Genomic DNA, 21,764 nt, shown 5'->3' on the forward strand with positions numbered 1-21,764 from the left:
CACTTAACAATGAGAGTATTTGGAGATGTGAAGTAGTAATAAGAATGGCATGCTTAATTCAGTGTTCCTTGCCTGCTACTATAACTCCAAAGAGCTGCAGGTACTAATCTTGCAGCACTTGAGTAATGTTCCCATTTTCTCTGTTTTGTGGTACCCCATTTAAGCACCCACAGAGCTTGCTAGAGTCCCCCCCAGCCCACAAAACCATAGCAACCTCAGTCCGCACTTCTCCAACTCAGGACAGAGTTCAAGTTCTCAGCCTCACTGGCCATCAAATGCATGGGAAACACAGACCACCGACTAGGTGCCCTAGGACTTCTTCATGCCCCAGAAAAAGGGCGGGGGAGGGGCGGCGCGCGCGCGCACACGCACACTCACACACACACACACACACACACGCACTCACACACACACAAATCCTGCGTCGCTTAATTGGGAGGGAGAGGGCAAAGTAACACCCAAAAAGGTAAAAGCACTTTTGGAGTTCTTTGGACGGTTCCCGAGAGCATCTCCGAGTGTTTTGGGGACCCACGATCTGGCCGCCACGCACCGGCCCCCACCTGCCCCCCACCCCCTCCCAAGGTAAGTCCTTATCTTTTACCACCTTATTCCCTAAAGCTTTCGGATTTTTTCCCCCTGGGTTTCCAGCCCGCACGTTCACCCGGGGGGGAGGGGGGGAGGAGGAGGGGGGAGAGGCGGGGCGGGAAGGTAGCCGGGTCCCTGCCCCGCGCCGCTCTCATTTGCGGCGCTCAGACGCGGGCGAAGTTCTCGCGCAGCCGGCTGGCCGCGGCCGGGGCCGGTCCCGGCGGGCGGCGGCGGCGGCGGGTGCTCGGAGCCGGGCGGGGCGGCGGCGGCGGCGGCGGCGCGGGGACGCGCGCTGTCTCTTTAAGGGAGCTCGGTCTGGGGTGGCGCTTTCCTCCGCGAAGGCTCCTTTGATATTAATAGTGTTGGTGTCTTGAAACTGACGTAATGCGCGGAGACTGAGGTCCTGACAAGCGATAACATTTCTGATAAAGACCCGATCTCACTGCAATCTCAAGCGTCCTCTTGTTTGGTGCTGCTCGTTCCTCCAGACCCCGCGTCCTCTCGATCGCGCTCTCGCCTTCCCATTATTATTTTATTTTATTTTTTTTTAAACAAAAAACAACACCCCCTCCCCTCTCCCACCCGGCACCGGGCACATCCTTGCTCTATTTCCTTTCTCTTTCTCTTGCTCTCTCTCTCTTTTTTTTATAAAAGGGGGGAGGGAAGGAAAAGGGGGGGAGGCAGGAAAGACCTTTCTCTCCCCCCCCACCACCCCCCCAAATAATCCAAGATCAACTCTGCAAACAACAGAAGACGGTTCATGGCTCTGGCCGCCGCGCCACCATCTTTCGGGCTGCGGAGGGTGTTCTTGACGATTAATCAACAGGTAAGGAGGGGAGGCCCGGGCGGCCGCGGGGCCGGGGCGCGGGGGGCGCGGGGGGGCGCGGGAGCCGCTCGGCCCGGCCCGGCACCGCGCTGCGAGTGCTGCGCCCGCGCGTGTGTGCGCAAAATGTGGGCGATCGCGAGCGGGGAGCCCTGGGAATTAAAAGTGACTTTCTTTGAAAAAAAAAAAAAAAAAAAAGCAGCGGAGGGAGAGTGTGCAGAAAGCCAAGCGCAGGCTTCTCGGGTTTCACATGCATTTTCTTTCTTCCTTTTTTTGCGCGTGTGATTTCTTTCTTTCTTCTCTTCTGCTCTCTTTCCCCCTCCCTTCCTCTCCTCCTTTTGGTGGGTCGGAGGCATCTGAGCCTTAGAAACGAGCGACTTCCAACTGCAGTAGCCCCTGGAGTCAGGAGGGTCAAGTTCAGCCGCCGGGGAGGAGGAAAAACAAATCCCCATTTGCCAAAAAAAGAAGTTTCAGGCCGGTGCCCCCTCCCCCTCGCAGCCCCACTCCCCCTCGCTGTCTCTCTCGGGCTGATTTTAATTCTCTCCTACCGGGCGCAGCGGAGGAGCTGGAGGTGGCTGGACCCGAGGGGCCGCTGCCGCCGCCGCCGCCGCCGCTGCAAGTTTTCTGGGGGCTCCTGACAAGCGGGGAGCACACTAGGCACCAGCATGCAGAGTAGTAAGTTGGGCGAACTTGGGAGGGTCGGGAGGGGCCTTCGTGCGGTCCCCAGAGTAGGAAAACAGCACCGGACTGGCGTTGGCTTGGGAAGAGTTTGCAAAGCCAGGCTCCAAACTTTTTTCCCTTCCAGGCCCAGCTGGGCTGGAGGAGGAGGCTGGTCGCATCCCCTGATGCACCCGCCTGTGCGCGGCTCAGGGCGGCTCGACCGAGGGGTCGGTGCCCCGCGGTGCCATGTGGCAGGGCCTTGCAGCCCGGGCGCTTCCGTCGGGGCCGAGGCAGGGGCAGACTTCCTCTGCGGGTGCGGATGATGCGCCATGTGTCTCGGGTCAGCGGACACTGGCCGGTGATTACACGCCTGACAGCGGTGGGACAGCCCGGCGGACGGGCGCTGCGCCTCCTGTCTAGTTCCTGTTTGGGTTCTAGAGGCACGCACCGTGCAAAGGCCAAGGCAAACACCACTGCCCCCCTCCCCCCAAAACTCCAGGATTGCAGGACCCCGTGAATAATTTGAGGGTGAGGCGGAGGTGGGAGTTGTTTGAAGTGCAAAGCTGTTTTTGTGGCTGGGGAAGCTTTTTTTTTTTTTTTTTGGTTTTGTTTTGTTGGTACCTGTGTGAGATGGTGGTGTTTCCCCCCCACCCCTGGGAAGTCAGTCGCAGTTTTATGGCCCGAAGACTCTAAAGCGATTTAAGTTAGAGGGCGAGAAGGACTGGTGGGTTTCAGGGGTGGGGGGAATCTTGGGCTTATTAAATTTCAGGTCTTGCTTTACTTCCTCCTGTCTTTTTAGGCCTCATAATTGATAACTAGGCAAGTTTTTGAGTCAGAGCGATGGATCTTTAATGATGAACCCAAAGTATGATAGGATATTCATCCTTGCCCTATTTTGGACAATCACGGCGAGACTTTTCAGGGAGGTAAGTGAAGTGAGAAGCTTTAGCGGGAGAAGTGAAATCGCAGAGAAGTTAGGCCGATTCCTGACTCATTGCACTTCTGTGAAGTCATTGAACTTTTGTAAACGCACCAGGTGAACAGGAAAGGGTCTGGGAGGGAGACTCAGTGCAAAGGGAAAACCCAGATAGGGCCCGAGACAAAAATTACACAGAAGTGATCACTCTAGGCCTGGTTGTTGGCTAACATGGGATTGCTCACAGCAGAAAAATAAAATAGGAACCTTCCAGCCAGTCCTCAAAGTCCTTCAGCTCTTTCAGTGCAAACCTATGGATCTTGCTGGCATCATGTTACTACTTTGCTGCTGGTTTTAGGAAAAGTTGATCATTTCGAAAAGGCTGCCAGAGTTAAAAATGCAAGGGGCAGCGAAGGAAAGTAATGCGCCGCAGCCAGTTCTTGACGTGGACAAAATGAGAATGAAAGTTTCTGCACTCCCTGTTGTCAAGTTTCTTACAGGCTGCTCATTTGCTGAGAACACTTTCTCAGATATTCCACCAGTTAGTGTAAAAAAGCCAACCAGCTCTGAAATGGTGTGGGCTTTTTTTTTTTTTTCTTCCCCCAAGTATGCCAGGGTTGTGAATAAATACAGGGTTTGTATGGGAAGATGAAGCATTTCCTGTAAGTTGTGATGCTGACAGGACAGTCTGGAAATGATACCAACATTTTGAGGATTTTTTTTTTTTACCTTTAAGGGAAAGTTTATTAATGGCATGCTTAATCTTAACAAGTCAAAAATGTCGTTCTTAGAGCTTCCCCCTCCTCAGATGGTTAAACTTTCCTTTAAGGTTATGCCCCGGGATGAAACGTTTCTAGGTTCAATGTAATATACAGGGCCACTAACGGGCTGACGTTTGACGATTATTTCTGGATATTAATAATGTGAAAAGGAAGCTTCTGAGGGGAAATATAATTGAATTGCCAGCATTCTGATTTGATTTCTCTAAAGGTGAGGCTTCTCGAAGCTTCAGTAGTACTCTGTTGGCAAAGTACTCTTTCCCACCCGTGAGCTGATGTGTGCGGCTCACCGATATATCTGTTGTATGTTAGGATATATGTGTGTGTGGAATACTTTCCCGCACATAATAATCACTAAATCTGAGACTCTCCAAGTAAATAGTGGAACATAACAAGTTCTTTACAAAAAAGTTTGTCACCCCTTTGGATTCTAGACGCTGTGAGGGTCTCTGCTGCTATTTTGATGATGTCCTTTGCGTCTTCAAGGTAACGTTAAATGTAAGGAGAAAAGCGTCCTAGGAGCTGAGGAGTCTGAGTTGATTTTAGACCTCAGCATTTTGGCGATAATATTTTAAGTGATTTTATAAAAATTTTGCTTAAAAACAGGCTAGACTCTCAATCAGTGTGCTAATCTTAAGTGTGGTCCATATGCCCCTACCATATTTTCAGTATTATTTTTACTTTTCTTTTAAGTCATATTGCTTCTGAGTTGACTCTGATTTCCGCAGTGTAGGTCTCTCACATACACATAAGGAAATCTTCATTCATCAGGAAAACCTTCAAAACAGGGAAATGAATGCAGCTGTGGGAAAGCTGCTTTTAAGATCCTAGTATCTCAATGATGTTTCTATTATATTATCATTATTATTATTTTTATTATGTGTGTGTGTGTGTGTGTGTGTGTGTGTGTGTGTGTGGAGAGAGAGAGAGAGAGAGAGAGAGAGACCACAATTTGTAGTTATTGATCTGCATATTTCTATGAAGAATGCCAAAAGGTGTTAAGCTTTAATAAACTGCTGTCTTACCTTCTTTGTTGAAGTAAATAAACATTACTGAAAGTTTTAAAAGAACTTGTAGCAAATTGTTTTTGAGCTAGAGCTTTATTTTAAATTTAAAATGAGCACAAATATTGGTAACTGGCCTTTAAATGTATCCACAATATATTTGTATAAAATTTATTTTTTGTTACTTTACTGTCCCTCTAATAGCCAACAATACCATAACAATACTATGCTATTGTGCGTAAAACAAAATAGACTTTTAAAAAAGTTATGCACAGGTGTTTATCATCAATTTCAAGGGAAAATCATTATTTTTGAAATAAGCACTTTATGTTAAGTGCTTAAAATAAAATGACGTGCACATTAAGACATATTCTTATTAAGATATTCTCTGGTGTGTAAAATGAAGCCATTCATTCAACAGACTGACAACGTTCCACTTGGTATTTGCCTTTGCTTAATTTAGTTTCCGCAGGACAGCGAGTGTGGTAGTCTGCATCTGTTTTTGGCAGGCAAAGAAAACTATAAACTCAGACAGTTCTGTCCCAAATAGTGCAGCTCACAAGTTACAATCAATTTGATAAAAGCAGCCAAGTTTTATGGACTTGCTTTCTGTTGTTCATCCTCGGTGAAGCGTTCAGGTAACTGAGGTTCCTTTCTCTCTCCCTTTTGCTGGTTATAACTTCTAATACCATCGATAACTAATTCTGAGTCTTGTTTACTCCTTTCTCGTATTTATTTCTTATTGAAATTTGGAGAAATTAATGGCAGCATATCGAGACTTGGTTTAACCTTCTGATAACTACATTCCTCTTTTAATACCCTACAGAAAGAAGTGGATTTTTTTTGTTTCTGTAATCGTAATGATTTATGGAATTGTAGGTCCCCCTTAGATAAAATATGAAGGAACTCTTCTAGCCTTTGCCAAGTAGAAATTTAATCTGCTTTTCGAAGGGTACTTGTAATTCTTACGGATAGAGGGGTCTAATGCACTTTGTAATCGTTTACGCTGAAAAAATTGAGCAGAGTTTTGGTAGTTATCAAAATTATGTATCTCTCTAAAAAACTTTAACCAGTGGGTTAAAGTAAATATGCTAAAATGCCAAGTGTTGTTTTATACTACTGTTCAGTAGCAACCAGGGCTGCTGAGGGAATAGCCACTTTAAAAAATTTGTCCTGGAGTAGAAGTGGGTCTTAAGCCGTTTGTTTATTTGTGTAGGATATTTGATTAATTATATAGGGCCCTTGCAATGTCTTCAGTGGTGATCTTATGGTCATCTTTAGGCTTGTCCTATCACCCCGTGGTTCTCTGATCCCTGGGAATGGAGTTTGTTGGTCTTTGGTTTGGTTCTCTGATGGCTATAATAATGTAGAACTTGATTTAAGTTAGAAAGAGAACTTTTAGAGTTAAGGAAACCTCACTGAATCTGAAGAAGAATCTGTGATAAAAATAATTTAAAATGTTAAGAGTTAGATGAAGAAATCTGACTGTTCACTTAGCAATGCCTACTTTTTGTCAATCCCACTTTTTTTTTCTTCTTCTCAAGAGCACAAATACAAGTAGCAAAACAAAGATGAAATTATCTATGTATTTCCAATTTGAAGCATCATTGGAAATCATTTTATGATTGAGAGCTATGATTGAAATACCCATAACATCCAGACGCTTCAAAGAAGACATGAAGGCTACGCTTTTTCGTTCCTAAGTATGTTTCATTAAAAATAAGAGAAAACTTTTAATTTTTAAATATTTTCTAGCTCTTTAAAAACCTGCAGTAAATACTTTACAAGTGGCTAGACACCTTCCCTGGTGGTTTAGTTTATACAAGCAGGAAACTTTCTCTCCTACTCTTTCTCTCTTTCTTGTTTTCTTTAAACCAACTGACGTAATGCCAAACTTTGCTTTAAAAGAACAGACAGAAGTAATTGGTAGCTTTTAACTTTTAATAATGTTCTGGATTGGTTTTAGTGGCCAAAATGCCATTTAAAAAAAAGAAGTTCAAGTAAGAACGGGCTTGTGGCCTGAGGAAGAAAGGCTCTGTTGATGGAGTTATTTTTATTCTTGTTTTTCAATCTGTTATTAAAAATCTTTCCTGCTGAACACTGCCGGGTCTCTCCAATCGCTCTCTGTGATGGCTGGTGCATTTCAGGTTACCGTAACTTCAACAGTTTTGGGGTTTTGGGTAGAAGTGGGTATTTGTGTTGCGTTCTTTCTTTTTTATTTGAAAAAGGACATTTGTTTGTGTTTCAACCGAGATGAATTAATTAAGATTATCAATGGCGACAGGTCAATGAATATGTTTATATAAAGAACGCTACACCTGTTAGCAGGAGCCTGAACTGTGGAAGTTTAATTGTGGCATTAATCATTTTTATGTGCAGAGGAAGGAAAATAGATGAAACTTTACCAAAATATATTTTGAGAGGGAAAGCGTTCATTTTAAGGGTCAGTTTGTTTCTGCTGGCGGTTTTTTCCCCCCCTCTCTCCCAATTTTAGTTGATCATTCTTTAACCCTATTAATTACACAGTGTTTTTAAGTTTCCATTTTTCCCCCATAGTCATCTTCTCTCTTCCTGATCTTGCGCAGGCGGACAGAACTTTCTCCAGTCAGGAGACATCTTGGTGATGTTGATTGACATCAGGGCAACTTCAGAAGCTGGCAAGTCGGACAGTCTTGCAGGAGGGCAGAGAGATTTGTGCCAGTGTTTCCTTCCTTGGGGAAAGACACTCCACCCAGAGATGGGGCCCTCGCCCCACTTGATGGGCCAGGACTGAGCAACATTACTGATGTGAATTGTTCCTAAGGTTGAAATCTTTTGGTTACTTGTCTGGGACTTGGCTTTTAAGCCCAAATTTGTTCTGAGATTTTTTTTTTTTCCAAACAGCGTATTTTAGAAATAACACGTACTGAAAATTAGGCATCACATTGATACCTTAAAATGCCTTTTAAGACATTTATAATAGTCATAAAAACCACTCCACATATTTAGGGAAGTTGAGGTGTTCTCTCGTAGAAATATGACAGTTTTGATTTACCTTTATGTGTTTCTCAGTTTTTCTTGTGTGGACTGTAGACTTGAGTTCAAATCAGAGGCATTCTTTCTTTGCTAATTACTTCTTTCCTTAAGGAGTTGTCAGGAAAATCTTTAGAAACTTAAGCTATAAGTTGTTTGCATCAGAGTGTCTTTAAGTAAGTCTTGCTTTATTTTATTTTTCCCCAAGTTTTCAATCCTAAATTTGAAGTTATGGGGTTCTCTGTTAATACATTTCTATTTAATGAATGTTGGCTTATTCAAAACTGAGGGGACAGTAATAAAGTTTAGCAAGAAGGAAAAAAAAGGGAGGAGGAGGTGTTCAGAGCTGCTATCCTTTAATATCAGCAGTTTGTTTACTGTTCAGAGGCGGGGAGGGGTTGGAGAGGCTTTGTGGAAGATGATATAAAAAAAAATCCATCAATTGCGCATATGATCCCCTCCCCTTAAGGTTTACTTAAACAATATGTTTCAGTTTTGCCTCAAACCACTCGGCACCACTTCTGCTCCAAGAATCCACCACTCTGTTGGATCCTGAGCCATTGAGGATGACACTTTCTGTTATAGAATGAACTGCAGTATTGTTTGAACAAAGGTAACATTTTGATTTGTGCAATTTTGGGGCGGTAGGATATCTACAATATGAGAGGAAATCTAGCAGTGTGAATGCCTGCAAGTGCTTAAGTATTCACAATAGCTATTCTGTGTTTAAATTATTGCTGCTCTGTGTGCATGCTATTGTATGTGTGTGTTATGCATGTAATGTATATGGACTGATAATATGAAGGAACACCTTGATGGTGAAGTCTTAATATGCTGAGCCATTCACTCTGCTCTTTAAACATGAATCTTTTAAGGAGATACATGACCTACTTTATAAATTCTAGAAGTTTGAAGTGAGTATGGAGTTTAACAGTAATGAAGCCATTACTATCACAATACTAATATTACACCTCCGGATCTACTAAGAAATTTAAGAAATGACAGAAAACTATAAATCAAAATGCTACCATTCAGTATATTTTAAGATAATGTTTCCAAAGTCCCATTTTTGTCGAGAGTAGCAGATAAGTGATGGTGCTGTTTCTGAATATATCCTTTTATGGGACAGCACTTTACAGTTTACAATTCTGTCATCTCAAAACGTTATGTAGAAATAATATAGAACATGTAAAGACTCCATACTATGACCATACCATTTTCCCCTAGGGTGATGGATTCTGTGCGTCACCCAATTGTGATGCTGTTTGCCAGGCTTGTAATACTGGTTTTGAGGGTTGCTGTATGTCCTATTTCATCAGGCAACACAATACAACAACTTTGGTATCTAGGTAATTGACACAGTCAAAATAGGCTCTGGAAAATGTTCCAAATACTTTTAAGTAAGTCAGAAGTTAACTTATATATTCAATTTATTTAAGACTTGAATAAACAAATGACTCATTGTCAGCTCTTTAAGCCTTCTATAGTAGTGTTAAAAGGAAATATTCAAGTGTCCATAGTTTATTTTGTTTCTTTTTTTCCTTTATGTGAAGGGAGCATGGTTCATTTATTTGCATTTATAATTGTTTCATCTGTTAATTACTTTGCATTCATGGTAGTGAGTAGCATAGTATTGTAAAGAATAATAAGCATATTCATATTATCGAATGCATATGTCTCAAGTCTTAAAAAGCATTAACATTATTTTATTAAATTGAGTATTATAATAAGCAGGAATGGACCCAGTGTAGGATGATAGATACAACACAATTGCTATTTAGACAATAAATATATTTTAGCTGTTGAAAAAGAAGAGATAAAAGAGATTTTGCTTTAGAGCTTTTTTATTTGTTATATCTGAACAGAATTTATGAAACTTACAAATCAAAACATTGATATTATAATGTGCTTCTTGATTAGATTCTGGCTTTCAGTGAATTCTTGTGAATCAATATTTTGATTTCTTCTTATAGAAGTATCTATTATGTTTGAGATCAGATACATCTATAAATACCGGTAGTGTGAATATATGGGGTAGAAATTTGTTTGTGGAATCTAAATTTCTCTATTACATGATACACTTCATGTGCAAAGGCATCAAGCATTACTAATCTAGTTTTAGCTTTATTTTTCTCTGAGCCATGCACAAGTGCAGCATATGAATTTGTGGCTTCATATTAATTTAGTGTGTACATGAACGTGCGCGTATCTGAAGTCTCATTCATATAGAATGTTTCTGCATTACAGGCACTGAATGGAATTTTAACATATTACCTATTTTTTGAAATGACTTTAGTCTTTAATTACTTAATGCATCCCAACACTGATTTAGAGGTTAATTTAATTATAATTTTGGTTCTGAAATGACAGCAAGCTTGGCAAAACACATTAAAAACCAACTTCTACTTGTGACTTCTCTGTGATGTCATTATCCACACAGCATCCTTAGCTCTGACAGATGTAGAAATAAATACAACAGCCTGTTTTACTCTCAATACTATGAAGTAATCCCAACTATATGCAAGTTCCTAAAAGAGAGTTTGATATTTGGTTCTGCTTTACTGTTTGATGCCATTAAATATTTTTGAAAGAGAATCTAGCTCACTTTAACTTTTAAAAATGCCATTCAACTGATGGAAGTTAAGAATGATCATATATATTAATTGGAATCAAGGCCCATGTTATTAAATTTCCTCAAATATTAGTGTAATTGTTAAATGATGAATAATTCTTTATTATTTTTAGGTATACCTTTGAGATCTTTTAAAATCATGTGTTTCTGTATTTGGTGGCTGAATTTTTGTGTTAATAAATCAATTTAAATTATAAATTGAAAAAACAGAAATGATAATGTTTAATACTGTCTTTAAGTTACTCTTTTTAAAAATGATTGCAAGTGTTGCTCCTCAATTATGCAAACTTAGATAAGTTTTAGAAAACAACTTAGGTACAAGTGGCCAACCCAATTACATATCCAAGTAATAAGTAGCATAAAACAGTATTTTCTGTAAATGTAGAGTAAAAGATGTTTCTCCTTTATTTTTAGAGTGAATTTGCATTACATTCATTGGATATAAAATGTGGTCAATTACTGTAAAAAAAAAAGTCACTATCATCTAAACCTAAATTACAATGAACAATTTATTTTACTCTATCTCATCACTGTTTATTTTACCTTTAAATGTCCCGTTCTTAAGACAATTTATGTTTTGGAAGAGTGCCCTAGTGACTTACTTTTTACTTTTTCTTTGTACTTGATAAGCTTCCAGTAAGAAAGCTGCCACTCGTAAAATTTTAGGCCAATACTAAGAATCCTAATGTACACATTTTACGTGCAAATATGTGTTCATGATCTTGCACATTCACTTTGTCAAACATTTAACTCTTTGGTGTTACACGTCTGTACACACCTGTCCTGTAACTTTTTCCTCCAAGCATAGTTTAGCATATCATTGTTCACGTTTAATGATGTCTACATGCTATGGACACTTCTTGAATACTTCAATGTATCAGTGATAATAATAAAAATTTAAAAATGAGACCAATAAAGATTACAAGTGGCCACTAGGAGGTTAGATATGAGTGTAAACAGGTTTTCATCCTCTTCGTTGTTCCCATTTTGGGTTCCTATATAAAAGGAGAGAGAGCTGAAGAAAAGGGGGACTTGCATACTGTACACTCCATGATAACGTAAGGAACTATTGCTATATCTAGCTTCATTGATTTGTATATTTTTGACATAGAAAACTTTTGACCTCCTTGCCTGAGGTACGTGGGGATTTTAGATAAACCCCATTGGGGTCACACTCATCAGTTCCGGCGTTGTGTGACAAAAAGCATAGCTTCTGGCGCGCTCCTTTGCTGTTTCCCTTCAGGAGTGGAAGTCCCGTAAGTTAATTTGGCATTTGAAAGCACAACTCGAATTTTCCCTTTTTGAAAAGCCTCTGGCTGGTTCTCAGAGTAAGCAGAGATCACGGGCAGCGTGCTGTCGTTCATTTCAGGATGCTAAGGGAAATGATGCCGAGCCCAAGCATGCTTCCTTTGGATTATTCTGCATTCTTTATTTCCATTTTTTTCTTTCCTCCTTTTTTTTTTTTCTCTTTGGGAATTCAATATTTCAGTTTTTTGGAGAAATAAGTATTTCTTCTTTTAGTGGAAAAAAGTGCTAGCTGTGGGGTTTTTTTTTTGCCTACATTTCTTTATAATATTTATTTTGGGGGCAGTATAAGAAGAGGAAAGGCATACACTGTAAAATAATTTCACTTATTGATTTGTTGCAAGCAGGCCTTTACCGTCCTATTTGTCTGAGGATATGCATTGAATGAAATGAAAGAAAATTGTGGCATAATTTTGAAACAATTGTAAGCACCAACTGACAGATTTCTGGCAAAAAGATTAAGACCATTTTAGTTAGTGCTGCTACCAAACTCTGTAGTCCAAGTTTATAAATATGTATCTGACAAGTTGATCACGGATGATGCTTGAAATGCATGTGTCTTGGTTCAGGGAAGAGAGTACTTACATTAGTCTCACCGTCAGTATGCTTTATTCAGATTTGCAAGAAATAGAATGCCAACTATCCTGCTATCAGCCCTTAGGGGTCTTTAGTAAAGAGTTTTATTGTTTATGGTAGCTTATATCCAATAACACCAAGCACTGGCAGCTTAACATATTTGTACGTTGAGCCCTAGCAAAGTTCAATAAGTGCTTGCATATATTTCCACCACGATTTAGAGAGTAAATGTGCTAGAGTAGTAGCCATCTGCTAAGGATGATTTTGAGGTTTGGAATTTGTAGCTGATTTTGGGGAGCCACGGCATAAATGTAATAACTGGTAGAAATATTCAGAGCAATCACCTTTTATAAAAGTTAGCTCTGTCTTTCACATCTAGGAAAATCTAGCAGTGAATGTTTGCGTTTTGTATGTTTTGTCTCCAAGCAGAGGAAACTGACAGTTTTATGTTTTAAGTGCTGAAGGTTGTTCTTGGCTAAACAGCCCCTGGGTTAATCACTGGGATGTTAACTTGACTTTTTGTCTTTAAAAGTTTTCAAATTTGAAAACGAAATATGCTTCCATTATTTCCAAATTGACATCCTGCATTCTGGATTGGTTTTTAGAGAAATGTTTTCCAAATTCTCTTGGATTGCTTGAAGTCCATTGATTTTGAAATAATTTAGTTTTGTTGTTTTTTTAAGCTTTTCAGAAAGGAGAGGAAAAACTTCATCTTTTTAGGATTTTCTTATTACAGAATCCTTGTTATTTTCCATAGGATGCAAATTAATTTTGCATTAATTTTGTATTTTTTCTTTTGCGTTATCTTTTTAGAAACTCATTTGAACTATCAAATTGAGAGGTCAGTGATTTCATTTCTCTTTCCATAGCTTCCTATGATAAGATATTTTGGTCATTTCTAAGGATTCACTACGGAGAAATCCTTTTTTATGTTAATCGCATACTTGTATTTTTAGTTCAAAAATTGGTGTTTGAAAATCATATATTTATTCTTTTAGGTAATTGCAAAAATTCTGAATGGTGTAAAATAACATGACATCTAGTTATTTCTCATTTGCGTCTTAGGCAATTTGTGTCTAAAAATGCAATTGAAGGAAAAAGAAAAAAAAATATTGTAACCACCTTTGACATCAATTAGGGTATTCCTGTGGAATTTTCCAAAAGTAATAGGAAAATATTAAACACCATGAATGCACAGGGTTAAAAGTAAATCTGTATATACACTGAAGACTTTAATCTGACATGTCTTAGTGTAAAGGTGTTTTTAGTCTAAAGATTTTCTCTGCTTTTGCCTGTATTTTATTTTGTGCAAACGACTGCTTAAAATGATTGGCATCCTTAAATTATAGTATGTGTAAAACAAATAAGGCTGCTACTGTGAAGAAGCAGCAGCTCTGCACACTCGTCTTAAAGCCTGTTTACAAATATTTTTGTTCGGAATAAATGCATCAGGCCCTAGAGACATAGATACAAAATTGCAAGCTTAGTATCCCTAACACATCACCCACGCTATTCACGGAAGGTGGAATTGACTCCAGAGAGCGCCTCGTTTGCACTCCTGGTGGAGTGTATTTAACAGTATTTTGGTGTCTCCACTGGTAGAAATGTGGACATTTCAACCAAACACGCCTTCCTTTGGTCCTTATGATGTCAGGATACCATTTTGCCAAAAGTTGGGTCCAGTGTAATCAAAACCACGTTGCACAATTGGGCTAATGTGGTGATTTCAAATCACGTTAAATGAGCTATTTTGAAAGGATAATTTTAGAAAATTTACCTATTTGGAATCTAATGGAAGAGCTGGAACAGTGTTTTTAGATTTAATACAAAGCTTCTAGATACAGATAACGAATAAAAAAATTCCCCAGATTGTTTCTTCTTTTCGTAATGTAGGGTTTATTTGCATAAACAGTGTTATAGAAATAATTTGACAAAAGATGATCATATGAAAATATGAGCAAACTTTCTGAGCCTAATAATATGTGTTCTTTATTTCATTGAGTTACGTCAATAAAACCTTGGACAAAGGAAATAAACAGATGGATAAAAATTTAATCACCTATTTGAGCTCAGATTGAGAGTGTGAGAGCATGTTCTTAGTTCTGTGCCTGTGCTCTGAAACCTGGCCCCCATCTGCTTTGCTGATGGGCACATAGTTCATCATATGTGTGTGAACGTATAATGGCCTGCTTCCCACATACATGAGGGAATAATGGATCTAGACTTTTGAATCTTTTGAATATATATATATATATATATATATAGGTTGTTGTGGAAACACAGACCCTGGCCAATAAAACACTTCTTTTCTCGGTGGCCGAACTTGCCTTGATTGGTCTGTTGAAAATCTGCTATCTGCTGTTCAAGTTTAGGTTTTGTGTCTCTTTAATTTGGGTGTTATTGAGCGCGACCATAAGGATCATGCTTTCTTTTGAATGATAGGAGGGACATGAACTATTATCCATTCTAGCGGAATCATCTTGTTTTACAAAGGAGAAAACTGAAGATTAAGGGAATTCCCCGTGATCATATAGCTACTTAGATCAAGGACTGAACTTGAACCTGTGTCTGGTCACCATCCTCATTTGTACATAAAACACTAGACAGCTTTGATGTTTGTTGAGGAAATCTGCCTAACGTTTGCAATTCATTAATTTTCCTTTTTCCTTTTGTAGATAGATATGAGAATAGAATTAGAATATAGTATGAGCAGGGAGTTGATCGTATAGTAAAGCAGTTGGTATATTCGTAATATTTCTCTGTCATTACCTTATAAAGAAAGGGGAATCAAATGTTTAGACATTATCCTGGAAGGTTAAAAGTTACTGCAGAAAATCTAGGCTTACTGTTTCTTTCAAACACTTGAGTGATAGAACCTTCTTTGGAATATCCAGTTGGTACTGAAGAATTGTTTATAAAATTGTTATTAATAAGGAGTTAGTTTGCATTGTTCTTCTCCCCTTAGCTTAAACTACCTCCAACATTTATCTATTTTGAGACCAATTAAAAAAGTGGTCCATTTGAATTAAGGATTTTTTATCTTCCAAGAAACTGAACTTTTTTTTTATTTATAACAGCCGTAAGTCCCTTGGTTGGTTGAAAACTATAGACAGCATCTGTGAGATTAGGCCTGAATGTGCAGTTAATTATTAAAATGTGGTTGAAAAATTATTTGTGGCATTTTACATAAACTCAGCATTTATAAAAACAAATTAACAGAGAGTAAAAAAGGAACCTCATTTATTTTAAATGCCTTTTTTCATAATCCTGTCTTTTGAGTGATACATTTCAGCCTAAATGTAGTGAAAAATTTTAAAATATAAATTTAATGCCTTTTTTTTTTAGAATTTCTGTAACGTTCCATATTTTATCTGTGACCTTGCTATTCATGATGGATGCAGTTAACGTTTCTTTATTGGTTATAGTTAAGCTCATTTAAATCATTTACTTTGTTGTATTGGGAAAACAGGAAAAAAATTTCTTCTTAGATATCTGAGGTATTTTACTTGTTTCTTTTTTTCTCTTCATCTTTCCAATGCTGATGGTTATATTGTATAATGTAAAGGGTCAAGGCAGCTCCCCCCATCAGTGAAATTTACAGTTTACAACCCTGGATGCTACTGTCATTTCCTTTTTGCTTCAAAGAATCGTGATGGATTCCACGCAGAGAGATGTTGGACCAAGACACTTTCCACACTCTTTCAAGTCAGCTCCAGAAGTAGCTTTGGAAGAGGTGTGTCAGGCCTTAGAAATGGGCTGGTTTGGTCCAGGGTTTGATATGAACCCACTCCATGTTGAGTTGCAAGGTGGCCTTTTATGTGTCTGGGTTTTCCACTGTTTGTATGTTATCCAGAGGACAGGCTTGTTTTTAATTTGGTGGTGTTGTTTTATTAATGTTGCTCTAGGTAAAAACCTGTTACAAGTGTCTGTGAGTAGTTATTCCTTCAAAATGAAACAGTTTGCTTGGGGAAAATAATCATATTCAGTCAGTTAGAAATAATCAATGAAATCAGAGAGTAATGGGGTGATTATTAACATTTAAAAGCAATTCTTCTAACATAGGTTAAGGGACCATTTTAACCGTTAATGCTGGTCATCTCACATAAAATCTCTTTCTGTGTGTAGTAAGCATATTGTACAGAGAAAGGCTAAAACCTCCCATTATTCTTATTACATAACTATCTAAGAATTATTTCCAGCTCTTCCTCTGGCTTTTATCTCTTTAGATAGTTGATTTTTTTAAACCCTGACTGTGATTATAATTTAATATCCAATGTATACCTGATAGAACCATAGGAGATGCTATGAATGTCTAATTTGCCCTAATTTTTCTTAATTTATTTAGAATTTATTTTCCTAAATAAATTATTGGTGTCTCCCCCAATATACAGACATTTTCTTTTTCTTCTTTTACTTTAGGAGATTGGAACCTAACCACGTACTTTTGGCATTGAAGACCAAAATGGGTTTAAAGTGGCTCTCACTCTGGGCTTGGTTGATCAGAATATACTTTTTGTTGTTGTTGTTGACTTGCAAGTCAAATCCAGAAAAGTTTGAAATAAGATTTTTTTGTATTTTATTTTTTTCCTGCCATTTATTAAGGGACTTGCTTTCGTGATAAATTAGTGTGCATTTAATTTTCTTTTGCTCCCCCTTAATCACAACTCTGCTAATATGTTCCCTTACTTTTGGTAAACCTCTTCTCACATATTCTTTTTCATATTTTATATCTCGTTTTATGCTTGTTCTCATGGCACATGTTTGTAAACAAAGACTATCCTGGATGTTTTATAGAGGGTAGTTAAATGGCATTCATCTTCTGCCCATTTGGATTATCATCCAGTTGTAGTTGCTTATGGAACATTCTTGGAATCTAGGAAAAATACAGTTGTGATTCTGTCGCTAATAGATGGCTACTGAAGCTGATTGATAGGTTCCGGTCTAAGCACTGGAGTGATTTTAGGTAACGATTGACAAATATTGAATATATCTCCTTTGACAGTGTAGAAAAATACAAGGTAAGACAAAACAAAAGGCTACTTTTTATTTATTTCCAGATGGATTTCATCTTGTACTTGGCATGGCACAAAGTCAAAATGTTGCTCTTTGAGATTTATTAATTAGAATGTTCCTAAGCCAGATATGGAATGTGGTCTATTTTTTTTCTTCGGATAAAAGATAAACCTACTCAGATATAAAAATAAACCCAGAGTGGGGAAAATATTGAAAGCTGGAATCTGGGTTTCTTTTCATGTACATCTTCATTTTTCAGCGACGTGGATGCTTGCCAAGGCTCCTCCATTTATTGACACTGCTGTATTGAGGATACCAGAGGCCCCATGGTAGCCAAGCCCAATTGTCTTTCCATCTGACTGCATTTCTTAAATGTATTGGATGCTGCCAGCCATTTTCTTGGGTATCTTTCCTGGCTGGGCTTCTGGAGCACTGGGTTCCTGCCATACGTGTTCTGATCTGCCCTTGACTTTCCTCTTCATCTCTACACTTTTCATTGAGGATTATATGCTTTCAGTTTTGGATCTGAATGAAAGAACCCCAGCACATTCACCTCTAAACCTAACTTGGATTCTGAGTTCCAATGTCAGTGGTCTTCAAATGGCATAGGTATCCTATATAATAAAAGGCTAATACGCAAATCAACTGAACAGTGGAATGACCGATCGCTATGATGTGCACTGACCACCAGGGGGCAGATGCTCTATGCAGGAGCTGCCCCCTGGTGGTCAGTGTGCTCCCACAGGGGTGGCACTGCTCAGCCAGAAGCCTGGTGGACGGGAAGCGGGCCTAAGTCAGCAGTTGGACATCCCCCGAGGGCTCCTGGACTGCGAGAGGGCGCAGGCTGGGCTGAGGGACACCCCCAACCCCTCGCCCAGTGCACAAGTTTCATGCACCGGGCCTCTAGTTTTTTTTAAAAGTTTGTTTATCATCATTAGCTCTGCTCCCAATTTATCAGTTCCGTCTGTACCACACCATGTGTTCTGTCCTCAAAGTGTTACTTAGTCCCAGAATATTCCCAAACCACCCTTTAAGAAATACCTTTTATCTAACCTTAACTATAGCAATTCTATCTATTCCTCAGATGTTGGCTTTCATATTTCTTCTTTTTTTATCCTCACCTGAGGATATGTTTATTGATTTTAGAGAGAAAGGAAGGGGGGTGGGGGAGAGAAGAAAACATCTATCAGTTTGTTGCCTCTTCTATACGCCCCAACCAGCACCCACAGCCTAGGTATGTGCCCTGACCAGAAATTGAACGCTCAACCTTTTGGTGCATGGAATGATGCTTCAACCAACTGAGCCACCTGGGCAGGCCATGTATTTCTTCTTTTGAAAGCCTTTCCATTTCCTTTAATTTCAAACACCCCCTGCCTTGGTCTCCCCTTGTCAGTTTGAGGAGAGGAAGAACATACTCAACTCAATTTTGTTCTCTTTACAATGCCTTGGATATGATGGTTTCTCAAAAGCATTGCATTAAATTGGCACATGGGGGAAGAATGCTTTGTCCAGAAGCGTCTACGACTTTTAGGTGCTGAGAAAATTGTGAAATTGTATCGTCAGGTTTCCGAGATGAGAAGGGTTATCTGATGGGAAGGGTTATTTGCCCTGATGTATTTTTCCTGAGGTATAATACTGTTGGCTGTGACTTAACACAGTGTATTTTGAAATGTGCTCTCAAATTCTGTCTTTTATTGATTAATATCACTGAACCAAGTGTGACAGTGTCAGTGAAACTGAGGCAGAGGGAGGCCCGAATACATTTGCAAACTATAGAAAAGTGAAAACCCATAGTGTCTTGGTGTGCTTTACCGATATTGCATCTGAGGTTCTACAAAGTAATCAAAGATGCCAGGTGATAAGCGATACAGCCTTAAAACACGAAGGGTGACGATGTTAGGCTCCGAGGTCATGAGTCGGAAATGCGTAGTTTTAACTTCTTTGGGTTGGGTATTTGTCGGCCCGAATGTGTTGTGATGTTTGAGACGGTGGCTTATGTATTGGCTTCCCGATCAAAGTTACCTGTAAGCGATCCAATGCTTGGACGCTGAGGGCACGAGGTTGATTTAGACCTTCAGAAGTTCGGACAAGGATATTGATGAATACGTTTGTGAGGAGCTGAGCACAGAACTGTAAGGAATGCGGCTTTGGGAGCCCCAGGCTTATGGCATCCCCGTCACTCTGTTTAATACCCAGGGCTCCTTGCAAGATGGTCAGTACAGTGATAACTGAATAATAGCTGCTGAGACATTTCTCACGTTGGAACAGGAATGCCTGAGACTTCTTTGAACGCTTTAACAATCACTTTTAATTTCATCTGAAAAGCGAAGGACCAGTTTTGAAGTTTGTTTTCGTTTTTTAAAGACCATATCCTTGGTCTTCTCTCTGTAGTTGGGAAGTCCCTTTATGTAATATATGAGTCAGGTAAGCACTTAAATATTATTTTAAACAGCTCTGAAGGATTATTATGCATTTCCAAATCTGTATGGACACAGAACTATGAAGAATAAATAAAGATTTATTTAATGATTTTCTTTACTTCTATGACAGTTCATTCCTTCTACGGCTCACATTTTTCTATTTCTCCCTTAATAATAAAAGATTCCTAGGCTTTCTAGAAGCCTTAGCTAATTGCATTGATAAACATACTTTCCTGATTCACCTCATGTCTGTCACCAACTTTAAAAACCCTTTCAAGGAGACCGTTGGATGTTTAAAAGTAATATCTGCCCGAATTTTACAAACTATTTAATTGACAGTAGACAGTTTCATGGATGAGAACAGTCTAGTTAATCAGCAGGGGGGTTTTTTGTTTTAAATCCTCTGTACTTTTCCACAACTGAAGGTAGGGGTGCATACTTCTAGTTGGAAGTGAGTAAGTGAAATTTAGTCCTGCTGTTCTGGTCGTCTTGGTGGCTTAGCAATCTCTTCATTACAGTTTCATAATCCCCGACATGACTCTCCAGCTCTCATGTCTGCTCAATGCAGAAATAGAGGAAGGAAATGTATGTTTGGGCTCCATGAACACGTTCCTTATCAGACTGTAGGAGGAGCTGTGGAAGACGCCTCTCTGCCCCAGCTGGACAGCATGTGCACGGGGCTAGTTTCCTGTCTCCTGAAGCTGCGAGGTGCCCTTTAATGATGGGAAGGAGCACATTTATGCATGTGTCGCTCGTCGTGTTTTCACTTGTGAAAATGAGGGAGCAGAGGGCATGCAAACTTTGCCCAGAGGCTGGACACAGTTTGCATAGACATGAGGGAGCGGCGTGTAGCGACAACACACTGATTTGGTCCAGGCCTACCTAGCCCTGATCCCCAAGTGGAAGTGAGAGCGGCCTCAGGCCCGGGTGAACCAGGCTGGCAGGGGAAAGGCTGCCTGCTGCTCAAGAGGCCAGCCCTCTGCTTGGGGCCACCTTCACATGGCGATCGCGGCTCCCATTTTTGGAGCAACTCTGCTAAGTCTGTTTTCTCCACTTGAACAGGACCGCAGTCCTCCTCATTTCTCAGGGAAGTTTTAATGCATTGCCTGGGGCTGCGGCAGGTAGGGACAGCAGAATCAGGATTTGAACCCAGGCAGTCTGTCAGGAGTGCTAAGGCGTGGTGAGCGCTTCCCCTTTCTCTCTCATCAGGGGCGAGCAGGTTTCGAGTTGCTGTGTATACCAGGGGTTCCCAAAGGAGGCGGCTCTCCTGTCAGCATGTTCCAGGCGTTCTCCTATGGCCCTCATCTACCTTTCTTCATTGTCAGCGATAAAGCCATCACCTTTATATACGGGGCATTTTAAAACCTGGCTTTAGTAATAATTCACATTCAACTTGTGTTTTTTCCATAGAGATGGCTGCAATCTCCTGGTTAAAAAAAAAAATCGTATTTAGTCTAAGTAACTGCCTCTTCTTGGCTCCGTTACAGTAAAAAGGCTGCGACCAGCAAACTCCTGGAGGGGGACGTTGTTGAATGACAAGAAGATGTGGTACTGCCCCTCTAATCCTCAGGACTTTGTGTTTCTTAAATTGTTTGCCCTCCTGGGTAACTCCTGCGCCAACGGGGCCTTGACAAGTGTGGCTTCTGTGTGTAACACAAACTTTTTATGTTAGAAAGGTTGGTTTGGGTCAGACATAAAAAACAGCCAACCAACCAAAAAGAAAAACAACACCCTTTGTCATCTGCCTTTTTGTCTCTGTTGGGTTAATTTTTTTTTAAAAAAAGTAATTTATATTTTATGAATAAGCTATAAAGACCCAGTGTGTTTGGGTGGTTAGTATCATCACAGAACTAAAAGCCAAGAGTAAAATAGCTTTTTTTGTTGTTTCCTTTGATTTTTTTTTTTAAGGAGAAATAAAAAATCAGAACCGCAGATGAGTAGCAGAAATAGGATTCCATTCCGTTTTCGCTGCTTCCCCAGAAGCGGTGGAGTGAGGAGTTGGTTGCCCTGCAAGAAGGCTGCTGGCTGCTGGCCGGCCA

The 21,764-nt window shown here is 39.9% G+C and overlaps 1 protein-coding gene across 14 annotated transcripts in view; it reads left to right on the forward strand.

Annotated features, from left to right (window-relative positions):
- Positions 1–397: 397 nt before the first annotated feature.
- Positions 398–21,764, forward strand: part of TRPS1 (transcriptional repressor GATA binding 1) — a 231,321-nt gene continuing 209,954 nt past the window's right edge. For 2 of the 14 annotated variants that reach the window (XM_059671872.1, XM_059671881.1), the window contains exons 1-3: positions 1,611–2,083; positions 2,868–2,994; positions 8,273–8,392. Coding sequence is in view for 1 of the 14 variants with exons in the window: in XM_059671878.1 (XP_059527861.1) it covers positions 2,074–2,083 (10 nt within the window). In the remaining 13 variants the exon portion in view is untranslated. Of the gene's footprint in view, positions 583–753; positions 1,412–1,610; positions 2,084–2,867; positions 2,995–8,272; positions 8,393–21,764 lie in introns of those variants that run through there. The other 12 variants (XM_059671871.1, XM_059671882.1, XM_059671873.1 and 9 more) reach the window with 7 other exon arrangements.

The sequence above is a fragment of the Myotis daubentonii genome, chromosome 17, assembly GCF_963259705.1.
Source record: "Myotis daubentonii chromosome 17, mMyoDau2.1, whole genome shotgun sequence".
NCBI lineage: Eukaryota > Metazoa > Chordata > Mammalia > Chiroptera > Vespertilionidae > Myotis > Myotis daubentonii.